At 40.1% G+C, this 12392-nt stretch overlaps 1 protein-coding gene across 1 annotated transcript; it reads left to right on the forward strand.

Annotated features, from left to right (window-relative positions):
- Nucleotides 1–1872: 1872 nt before the first annotated feature.
- On the forward strand, nucleotides 1873–9261 carry LOC124197395. Its single transcript, XM_046592838.1, has 7 exons — nucleotides 1873–2969; nucleotides 4525–4706; nucleotides 6665–7268; nucleotides 7415–7471; nucleotides 8009–8058; nucleotides 8149–8246; nucleotides 8330–9261. Exons 1-7 carry the CDS (start codon nucleotides 2303–2305, stop codon nucleotides 8451–8453), a joined length of 1782 nt encoding a protein of 593 aa, XP_046448794.1. The 5' UTR covers nucleotides 1873–2302; the 3' UTR covers nucleotides 8454–9261.
- The last annotated feature ends 3131 nt before the right edge of the window (nucleotides 9262–12392 follow it).

Here is a 12392-nt window from a genome sequence, read left to right on the forward strand (position 1 = left end):
AGTTCGAATGTATAATAATTGAAAAAATCAAATGTCTTTTAAGTTGAGTTGAGCATAACGTCAGGAGGTACTCCGCGTGTCTACGACATTCCGGCTCTCCCGACAGTGCTATGGCGTTCAGCATTTTGAAACATTGATCAGCTACATATTGAAACTGATGGGTTTAGTGTGTAGTATAGTAGGGGTTGCAAGTAATTCAATGTTGCACCGTCCCTCCGCTCCTACTGTCCCGAACATGAATTTAATATTAGCCTATATGGTGAAGGGCAGCTGAGGAAACTTTTATTCTCAAATGTGTATATGTACTTTCTTTTATTGCCATCCTTATACATCCCCGTCGTGTACTGTATATGTACTATAAAATGAACCCCAAAAAATGAAATTGCTTAAACCTTATAGTGAAACTGGCAGATATTTCGTCGTCAAATATAATTGGGAATTTCTATAGCTGTTCTAGTTTTTCTTTCTCCCGTACGACACACAACAAGTGGCTGGGCTTTCTTGTGGTGCACAAACACACTCGAAGAAACTGGTGAAATAGCTTCAAGTGCAAGCCAAATAATAAATCTCTTGCTTTTCTCCGACTAATAAACACGCGCGTACACAATGCAAAGTTAAGTCGTCACATCTTCTCTGGAAATGGCTATTATGATGCAGCAGCAGCTGAATAAGTTTCCGAGTACTATATACGCTCAGCTCCATTCAAAACGATCGTGACGGAGTCGGTTGTCGACACAAACCCCATTATTTGCGTTCACAGAACCGCCACCACCCACACCACAAATAAACCGTGAGGGAGAGAAGATAGAGAACTTCACCAGACGTGAGATTGTTGAATTCTAGACTGCCGGGAGGATGACACATGCGCTCACGCTGTGTGTACAGAGAGAAGAGGCGATATTGTCACGCTGTTCGGCGTGATGCTGCTGCTGGTGAATCGAACTTTTTCTCTATCCATTTCCACGGAAATGAATGTGTAATTGTGTATACATGTTGCCGGAGCGAAACTGTAACGCGCTGGATGTATAAGAGAAGACACCGTTCGAGACTTTCTAGGATATGAACTGAAACTCAATTGGCACTCTCTCTCCCATCTACCCAAGGTGTTGAAAATGGGGACATCGCGATAAATAATAACCGCCATATATCCATTGTAATAATAAAAGTAGTCTACAGCACACATCTATCCTTCATTCCTTCTTGTAGTTGGTCCCATTTCCCCTCTGTTTGTTTTAGGTAATTTGGCAAGTCCTTCAAGTCGACAAGAAGCAGAGGCGCGGGGGTTTTCCATCTTCTATTTGTGAGAGCCAACTGCTGGTTTTACCGAAAGGGTCTAATATAATTAATTAAACGAATCTTATATTTACGTCTCTAAATTGTGTTGACTAAAATATAATCAGCCGAAACAAGAAATCAAAAAAATTCAATTCATCAATTTTATTTGTTTGTTTGTTTTTTAAATTCTCTCTAATTGAGTTCAGTGTCCTAATCAGGAATGCAGTCAAGGTTACATAATTCTGTATTCCCGGTCGATGGCGATGTCTTCCCAAAAAAATAAAAATAAAAAATCCTGAACCGAGTGCGCGCTTGCTATACACAAAGCTATCAAAGAATGGATCAATAATTCATTAGAGCATTTCGCTTGGCGTCAACTTGAATATGAGCGACAAAAAAAGGGAAAGAAAAACAAATAAAAAAATGTGTCTGTACATACAGTTCTCCTCCCGGCTTCTCGTCTTGACTATTTTCAAATAATCCGAACTGAGCCCAGCCCCCGAGTGTGTGTGTGTGTCTGTAGATCGTCCCATGGCGCTTCCCTACACAGAGCGACGATAGATCCGAATCTCTACAACGTATAAAAAGACGGGATGGAAAGTTGCTAACACAGTCACGCGCTCAGGCTCCTACCTGACGGACTGAATTCTGCTCGGTCGAGCTCCCAACATCCACAGTCCAGTGTACAGTTAGTTTGCTCTTTTCAGTTTGCCAAAGGGGACTCTCGGGCTGGCTGAGAGCTGATAGAGTCGCAGCTTCATTCCAGCGCCAGCAGCACGCGCGTTGATTCCTCCCCCGTGTTATTTTGTCTTCCCCCCCCCCAATCACTTCCTAATTTGTTTATTTTTTGAAGAGACACAACATTGCGCAATGTTTCCAGTTCCATTTTTAACTTTTGCCGTTTAAGGAAATGACGAGACATTTTCAGTGCGTGTTGAATTGTTGATCCATTCGGTTGGCAACCAAAGGTGATTGACGAAAATACTTTGATAATTGCAGGTATAGTTGGAAAACAATCAAGTGGTCGATGGTTCGAATCAAGATGCTGAGGGTAGTCCTAAAAGCCGTGGGTCTGAGGGGACGGTGGACGCACTGGAATAGCTGGAAGGGATGGCTATACTTGGCTCTATTGGTATTCATCTCCGGTCGCCTCTTCGTCAGTCAAGGGTTTTCGTTAACCTTGACTCCAGCAGCAGCAACAACAACTTTGGAGAAAACGGACTCGGTCGGCGACAACATCAACAACATTGCCCCCAAGAATCACGGCGACCGGGGGTTGAAGATGGCCGTTGTCGCCAGTACCTGGTCCAGCAGTCCGGTTATTGGCCACGGCCCAAAAAGTCAGGAGGACATTTCGTCTGGCAACCAGTTATTGTTGCTGCTGCACACGGGCAACCAGACTAGCCGGCCGCTAGTCATTCCCACCACGGAAGACAATTCCAAATATTGGAATCCGGTGCCTCCGTCGAAGAAAACTAACGACGACGTCGATAATGAGACCCATCAACAGAGACATAACCAAGACAGCGGCAGCGGCAGTTTGTTAGAAGAAAAAGAGCGGAGGTACTGGCTAAGGTCGGAGCGGATCAAACGAGTTTGTCGCAGCCGGGGCGTCGTCTCTAATCCACTCGTCTACGCAAACAGCAAAAACGAGACCCGGCCAGTTCGTTCACCCAATTCCAAAAACTCGCCAGGTAAGATTAGTAGCTCATTTCATTCTGACACCTAGATAATAGTTCAACCAAAAACAAAATCCGTTTGGCTATAAATGAATTCCGTTTTTGACGTCTGATGGTATCTATATACATATTTAAAAAAATGGCAGCTGGGTTTGCGCTGGTAATTCCAACAGCAACATTGGTAGTTGTTTTTATAAATTACAGTACCATTGACACAACTTTGTGGGTTGTCGCATTTCAAGGCCCTATAAAAACAGAAATAATAATAAGTGACGAGGAGGATGACGGAAGCGACCGAAACCCGGGAGGTTTATTGCTTTGTCAGATGGACTCACCCGGAGAGATGAAAATGTCTAAACGAATTGTTACTTTACCTTAGTCATCGTGTTTATTTGTATATGGTCATGGCGCGCATCAAGTGGACCATGAAAAAGAGGACCCCAAAAGTTGAAATTTCACCTTCGGGTTTATTTTTTTTTTGTACCGCGCGCCTAAATTCAAATAGCGGAAAATATCAAGCGCTTCGTGATGCGAACGTTACGATAGCCAAGCGCATTGCGGTAATAAAATTCTGTTACATATTTTTTGCGCGCGATCTAATAACACGCTGGAATTATGCAAAAATAATGACTTGATTTTTTTTTCGTTTGCGGAAAATACTGTGACGAACAGTTATGCGCATTCTATTATGCTAAGCCGCTTAAACTATTCACGTCGCTGTAAAAAAATATGACGATTTGCATGGAAGAGGATCGCCCACAAGACACATATTTGAACTGCTGGTGTCCAATCTGGTTATTCATAATGATGACTCGTCGTTTCCTGCTTTGAATAAGTCGACAGGAAAGGGAAATTTCTAGAATTTGAAATTTTCCCTTGAAAACTATTATTTAGTTAAACACTGACAAATCGTTTTAAAAAAGAAAACAATTTTTCTCTAGAGCTAGAAGAAATCAGTCACAGCTATTGATTCTCGACAGCAATGAATCAAACTATCTATCAGTGTCGTCGTCGTGTAAACGTGAAAAACCTCGGCTAAACCAGTCACGAAGACATTCAAGAAATGTCTGCGCTGGTCCCCCTTCATTTCGTGATTCATTTTCCTGACTGGGATATTATATACAAGAAAACTGGTGTGTTCGCCCTGGCAAATGCGTGAGCGAGTCATTTACGGAAGCTGCTGGAGTGGGTGTCAGAAATTTTTCTCATCTCATCGCTTATTTCTGGTTCGGCCCCGGAATGAATGAAGAGCTGGTCCTTTCTATTAACCGCCGCGTGAAAGACCCCCCAAACAAAATGGGTACACACTTCTTCTTCTGCTACCTTTGTCGCTATATACAGTCGAAAGGAGAACAACGGTGTGACGTAATAATAAATGTGATTAGACTATATCCTGGATATAATTATATTGTTCCGCTTTGTTGGGTGGCCAAATTTGAGTTTCAAAAAAGAAAAAGGTCCCCGGTGAGCCGCAAAAAAGAAAAAAAGTTATCGTATCAATTTTCTCTGCTATAGCTGTTCATAAGAAAAAGTGAACGACATGATTTTTCTGTTTGACTTTCTTTTATAGTTTCTCTGAGCGTGGAGAACCCGGTCACATCTCATTTCTCGATGGCGCCGACATTCCAGACGATGGGCTGCTTTCTCAACAAAGTCGCCTCCTCATCTTTGGTCTCGGCTTTCCTTTTGCTCCACGGACTGGGACCAACTTTTTCTAGTCCACACAGTTTGACGTCTCACCTTCTTCCCAGGGTAATGTACACAACACACACATTGGCAAAAGCACACCTATAAAATCTAAATGTTACTGCATTGCATTATTACTCACTGCTGATGAACGTCTAAGTGATTTGTGATGTAACGCCCGCATATTCAGATGAGGTAATTTAGGGAGAACTGATTTGGACATGGCGAAATGGTTTCAATTTGTGTAACGAAGTTTCGGATGCTGGCGAATATAACCTCTCAATGGAGTGTGTGACTTTCGAAAGTAGGCTAGCTACCTATTAAGAACTTTATTCATTATGAAATCATTCGTTTTTACCTAGGCTGAATTATGTAAGAGTCTTGATCACCTTCTTTCTTTCTCTTTCTTTCATCCTTCTTCTTTTTTCTTCCACGTTGCCGAGGCCTTTTCTGGAATTTCGGCTGCAGTGTATGAAGCCTATACTATCCGACGGAAGTCCTAGAGTGCATATTTCACTAATTCATAGCGCTAATTCCCAGCCTGGGAAATCCACCTGCTAGGCTAGCATATATGATTAGATGGAGATTGGGAGGCTGGTCAAATATTCAGACAGCACAAAAAGGAAAGAAATGAGAAATTAATCAAGATTGACAGACGGAAGGAGAAGGGGGAAAAAGTCATTGCTTGCTATACTTCATTTTTTAGCAACGCAATCATTGGAAAGATCGATCGATTTCGTTTTTCTTTTTAAAACTGTCATATTTATTTCAGTTGAGCCAACACTGACTTACTTATTTCTTCTCATTCATTCGATAGGCGCCAAATCTTGGCCTGCTGTAAACTATTATTGAACTCTCATTGAATGTCCGTTTTAGAATCTAGAAGATTTAAGTAGGTGATTAGATAATTGGCGTCATATAAATATGACGCAAAAAGAGTCTCGATTAAATAGAAGATTGCGCATATACTATGCCGAATCATGAAATTTCAATGGTGCGTGTGTGCCTATAGCCACAGATATACTAGCTCCATGTAGCCAATATTGATATAGACTCCAAGTTAAGTATGAATCATAAACATAATAATACGTAGCTATACTTTCGTACCGCATGTACCCAGTTTCATGAATGCGGCTGATATAGTAGAGAATAATTTAGCAGAACCCAATGCACCTGCTATGGGAGCATTGGTCATCCTCTTGGGATAAATAAGTTTATTGACCGCTATTGCGATCTGCCCATTATGTTTCTTATTTTTCTTTGCGGTCATATGGTACACAGGTTAGATGTAAAATTCGGTTTAGTAGACAAGTCGAGTAATCGGACCAGAAAAATATTTGCACAGAGTATGTGTAGTACACTTGTCCTAAAAACTGGACTGCAAGGTGTTGATTGTACGCTATAGTGTTTTTCTGAAATGTTTTTAAAGCGGGTAGCTACATAATACGTTTCTGCGGTTAAAAATAAAGGAAAACATTTGGGCAAATAACCCCCCATCAGCTCAGCTAAACACGGGTGTGTGTGGGCTGGCGGCCGAGAAAATAAACAAGCGCGCACATGTAAACATCACTTGCAGAGTTCTCTTTACCGCACTTTTGCGGTTCAACTGAAGCGCAAGTGGAGTGCGTCTGATTCATCGTACTGACTCGAATTTATTTAGTACAAGTCATCAATTGGTTACAGCAGTATAGTAAAATGTCTGTAACAACCAAACAAAAACAGATGACTCTCCTTTGAATTTCTCGCGAAGTCAGAATTTGTGAGCTCGACACACACAATGTGTGTCTGATTATCACAGCATATAAAGTATGATTACCATGTTAAATATAGGCAGTAAATATTTTTTTAGCTATAGCCTGCAGTCCATTAATCACTACCTTATTGAATGAGATGGGAGAATATGTCCATGATCATCATATTTTTACAAAGCCACCCCTTTTGTATAAGGATGACTTCCAGTGAGAGATGATTAAGCAAAAAACGACACAGCTTTATAATATTCATTATTATTACTCTTTTTGCAGTCGCTAGAAGATTTCCAGTTTGCCAATCAAACCTTTTTCAAATTCATGTTCGTTCGCCATCCGATGGACCGGATGCTGTCCTGCTACCTGGACAAAATGGTCGAAAGTCCGCACTACAGTTTGCCGGCTTTCCGCAACTACGTCAGAAATAAAGCGCGCCAGGTCATGATGAAACGACAACGGGCGGCGGCTCAGATGCATCAACAACGCGATCGAGCAGCATCAGCCAATCTTGTCAGCAGCACACGGCAGAGCTTCAATACAAAGCCTCAGCTCCGGAGTCTTTTGTCGTTGAACGACGGAGGAGCTCCGACGGTGTGGAACCGGCCCGATTCTCAAATTATTTACGGCCGCCAGGTCGGAGGAAAAGGATATGACACGGCGAAAATCGAAGCCGTCGCCGCCAACGACGACAATGAAATAGAAACGAAGAAATTACAGCCCCGTTACGTCGTCGGCCAGCAGCAGCAGCATTCACCTGCCGACTCGGCCGCTGTACAAACCCTGGAAAAGGTGGCCGCACCTTTACCAAAGACCAACATCACAGAAGTCAAACCTACTTTCGAAGAATTCCTCGAGTTTGTCTTAGACACCGACCTGCTAGGTAAGCAGCAACACACACACACACAAAGCCGGTTGAAATGAGCGGATGATTATTTTAGACCCGCCCATCACAACTTCTTGTGATGTCGAGCGAAAAACATGAACGACAAATCTTGTTGAACAAATTGTTTTCCTTTCTTTCAATAGGCATTGGATACGACTCCCATTGGGTCCCGTTCCATCGCTATTGCAGTCCTTGCAGCGGTAAGTTTTTGATTTCCTTTTGCCTACATAAACGTGCGCATCAGTAATAAGAGGAAATGATACGTGCTGTGTTCGCGACTATTAATATCCTGTCGTATAACCTATTACAGCTCGTCTCATTGAAGCGAGACACTTTTAGACTTATTGATCTCTATAGTTTTGCTTTGGAAAAATTATCCCAGTGAATAACTTCAATGAGTTTTTAGGTCAGATTCCCCAAAGTACATATGGAGTCGCTCTTCTATAGAGACTACCAGAAGTCGGCTCTGATAAAAATAACATTCACGCATTCCGTCAAAATGACAGCCACGAGTAGAGAAATTAGACCTATCTACGTGAGACATGATATAATATGTCGTATTATTTAGCCCACAGGAATTCAGTCGTGCGCATATTTTGTTTGAGATTTCCTTGTCTATAGTTGAGCTTTAGCGCTCATTTGATCTCGACAGCAATGATTATAGATTCATCACTTTAATCATGACATTTTCATTCGCCCACGTCTATATGAACTGTATTTTGATTTCCCATACACAGTTCCGTACCATGTCATAGGCAAGCTGGAGACCGCCGCCGACGACTTCCAAGTAAGTTCCAATTTTTTTTATCGATGCATTGCATAAGCTATAGCCTATATTTACACTGAATTTTTTCCATTATTTTTTGTATTATCCCAGTACATCTGGGACAAAACGGGATTGGGCACGCAAGTTCCTGTTCCGTGGATTAATCGAAACACCGCCCCGTCCAAGTCGAAAATCGCGCTGGAGAAAAAGTACGTGACCCCCGTTATTCAAATCTACCATCTCATCGATTATTATTATCTATCTAGCTATAAATCTTTTGATAAAAACGCAGGTATTATTCTTCCCTGCCGAGAGACTTGATTCTACGGTTCTATGATGCCTTCCGGATGGATTTCGAGCTCTTCGACTACAGCATCAACGACATTCTCGTCAAAGCTGGATACCGGACGATATAAAAGAATAAACTAGTTTTCTGACAGCGCCAGCACAATTGCGTGTGATAGAGAGATATAGCGGTATTTTTTTGGAATTTTCGGGGTGAAGGATTCTGGTTATTTGCTGGTAAAAAAAAATTGCGAAAAGGTGGCTTAAAACAAAAAATCTAGTTCTCGTCCAATTACACACATCGTGACTTGTATACACACAACATATGTATACCGTTCTCCCTCATAAAGCTTAGATGCGCGTTTAGCGACAGCGCACTTATATTTCTGGCTGCAGCAAAACTGCACATTAAATTGTTTATTTTCTCTATCAGAAGAATCATGATGCGGTATATACGTATAACTATGTAGAATTGATATGAAACTATCTGCTGCCCGACCTGCTGATGCCTCTCCCTTTTCGCCTATAATAACCAGCACACACCAACTTGAAATGGTGATCTAGGTTATACGGTTTCACTTCCCGGATCGCCGCCGTCAAACCGTTAAGTGAAACTCGAGCAAGCGTGTAGAATTAGACTTCAGTTTTTAGTATTATACTTGAACGAATTCGTGTTTCGGAAACATCTCTTGTCTATAGGCTACTACCCCAATGTGGTCACACACGCAAATGAATTTTTTTTTTTAATTGTACAAGTCTTCATGTTCCAGTGACCTTGTTGAATGTGTTTATTATTTTGTGCTTGTTTTTTTGGCGCTGCTTTTAAAAATTTGATGAGAAGTGGACGACACAACTTTTTTGAAAGACAAAATTCTGTGTGGATTTGCCGTGGTATTGTTAAATATTTTAATTGCCATACAAATATACTGTATATCATATTATACGTAACTGAATTCCTTTGTAAATTCATTTCCATTTTGAGCATTGCGAATATTATTCAAACACTGATGCAAAGATGCTGGAGATGAAGTAGATAGATAAGAATATAAAGACAAATGGTTATATCCTGCCTATTAAATTTATTGTTCGTCTCTCGAGAATGAATACAGAATACATTTGCGATATTGTAACAAACAAAACGGACTTGGCTAATATTATGCAACACATAGAATAATAAATGTTAAAACTTTCTATATGACGCTGGAAATGCAAATGCACTTAAGGTGCTTAGCTTTCTATAAGTGCTTTCATTCTAAACATTTGGGAGATACAGTTCACACTATTGAGAAAGAATGACGAATCAAAACTTTTTTGGATGAAAACTAAAGCGGCTGGTAAAAGCTCAACTTAAGTGTGATGTTGTCACCTAGCTTTTCTAAAGCACGCTATATTACGTCACGGTTAAACTGACGTGCGCTGAGCTGACGTGTGTGTTGTAATAACGGCTAAATGGAAATTTAATTTCTAAAACGTGGAAGTGTTATGAGGCAGGCTACTATTCCGGGACTGGGCAGTCAAAAGCAAATCAACAATTTCCGCTCGTGCGACTGTCATTAAATGAAAATTATACAAATTTCTTGCTGGTCGCCAGTGAATAATTTCAAGTGGAAAGGTTCAACAAACTGCTATCGGTCACCGTCCGATGGATTTCCCATGTTACAACAGCCAAAAAAGAAAAAAGAAAAGGTCGCAAAAAAGTTGACAATATTAAAATCACAATAATAATTTATGCACATCTTTCCACTTGTTTGGTTATCGCGCACATTAGCCAATCTGCATATAAATTACCGACAAAAAGAAAATCCGGCGCTCAATCACGACCCATCAGTCATCACTCTCTCTCTCCCGAACTCACCCGGAAAGTGGTTTCTTTCGTCATTTGACTCCGACTCTTTTTTTTGTGTACGGAATTATTTGGTACAAAAAACTCTGGAAGTAATACGCACGACTATATCAATGTTGACCATTTCTCCTGGTTTTTTGTTGCGATTGACGGTGAAATTTTATCCCGTTTTCCTAGTCGTCGTCGTCATCCATGCAATTCATGATATGCAACGCAATTAAATCCCGGCCAGCGGCGATGAGTGCACTTTATTCGATGTATAGTGTATAGCTTTATCTAAATACTATGGCATTTTTCAAACTGATTCATTTCTATTTCAAAGAGTTTATGGACATTTTTTGGGGGAGATTAGAATCATTTTGACATTTCAACATTCCGAACGGACGTTGATACTATACATTTGATACCCTGGCCATCAATTACTTTGCATAGTTTCCTTTGGATAACTTCGCAAATAGCTGATAAATATTAAAACAGGAGATCAGTTCCCAACCACTCTATAGCTAGCGGCAGTCAAATAAACAATCATCGAATTTGTTGGATCTGAATAATATACGATAGGCGGCCAAACTTTATTATGGAGTCTGACATCACGAAAAATGTTTGTTACGGACTTCGAATCCAGATCTATGGATGCTTCTGTTATAGACCGGATGTACATCGTATCATGACGAGTTTTCTTATGAATGAAGTTTTAAAAATGGATTTCTCGATGGAGATGGGTAATAAACAATGAGAAAGCTAACTTGGCTTAGTCTTCAATCCCCATGTGGGTAAGGCTTCCGCCGGCTTCCACCAACGAACGATTTAGGGTTGTCGGCAGTTGCGAGATACAGGCAGAAAAGCAATGGGTTAACTTTTCTTTATAGCGACTTTTTTTGCGAAATCGAGATTTCTAGTGCCTTTATTATACCAAGAACCCGGGCTATTCCGACTCCTGTGGCGAATCGTCAAGTTTTGTTTCCCCCATTTAAATTTAAATTCAAGCGCCGCGCTTCAGGGAAATGCGGGGTTTTCAATAATTAGTTGGCTGTAAAGTTGTTCACCTTTTCCTTTCATATCCGATTTCACTTTTATTTGAAAAGGTTTTGACATTGATGAAACGTGAATACGCGCAGCTTTTCTATGATATTTCATGAGACTTTCCAACGAGAGTCGTGGTCTCACCAGTTTGAAAGGAAAGACATTATTCCCTTGAAAGAATAGACGGTAGTTCTTTATTCTTAATTTGTTTTATATAGGCTGGGTATTGTAAAATATTTTACCAGCAATTCCGTCATTTTAGCATCCTTTCGGAGACACGGTACTTTAGTGGTACTTAAGAGTATGCCGTGTTTTTTTTAGAAATCTATTGTTATTTGTTATTATACTAACTTGTGTTCTTTTTCAACCATTGAGAAATTCAAGTGAATGAAACGCTGTTGCACTGTTGCTATAAAGTCTGTTAGGTACTATTTCCGAGAAAAAATTATTATTATGTCCTATGAAATAATGACGAATACAAAATTCTGAATTGGTTTCGGCGAGTTTTTGGCCATGGAAAAGTTACAGCTTGTATGAAAGATTTGGGCATTCTTTCATAAGTCATTATTACATTTTTGTACAGTCGATTCATCAATGTAATTTAAGCGGAACTTCGTTGAGTAAATGACTGGAACTAAATTTTTAATAGGGTACGCCATGTGGGTACGCGTTGAAGTGCGGATCAGATTATACGTTCTACGAGACTTATTCAATGGATCTATTCCAAAATTTGTTAGAACAAAGTTCGAACATGTGTCGTTTTGAAATTTTATTTAATAAGAAACGCGTATATGCTATCGTAATCAAGTTGAATTACAAACCTGACTCTTATTATGTTTTTCATTACGTTGTCTTGAGTTTGAGTATGATTGGGAATCGATGCTAGGTTATTTTTATAATCTCCGCAAATAATAGCAAAAATAAAATTAGCATAGCACATTCAACACTATTAATATTTATTTACATCCATCTAATAATTTTATAATCAACACCAATTAAAAAAAAAATTTAATTCTAGATCACAGGAATTTCAAAAATTTTGCCCGCGGTTCAGTCTACTCTATTCTTCACGAAATTCTGAAAGAACTGAATTGAGTGAGAGAAAAAAAAATTTACGATAATTAACGGAATCGATTGCTTAGGATCTTGATTGATTAATAGAATATTTTGTAATTTATATTATGAGTTTATGACGAGGCACCAG

The sequence above is a fragment of the Daphnia pulex genome, chromosome 7, assembly GCF_021134715.1.
Source record: "Daphnia pulex isolate KAP4 chromosome 7, ASM2113471v1".
Classification (NCBI taxonomy): domain Eukaryota; kingdom Metazoa; phylum Arthropoda; class Branchiopoda; order Diplostraca; family Daphniidae; genus Daphnia; species Daphnia pulex.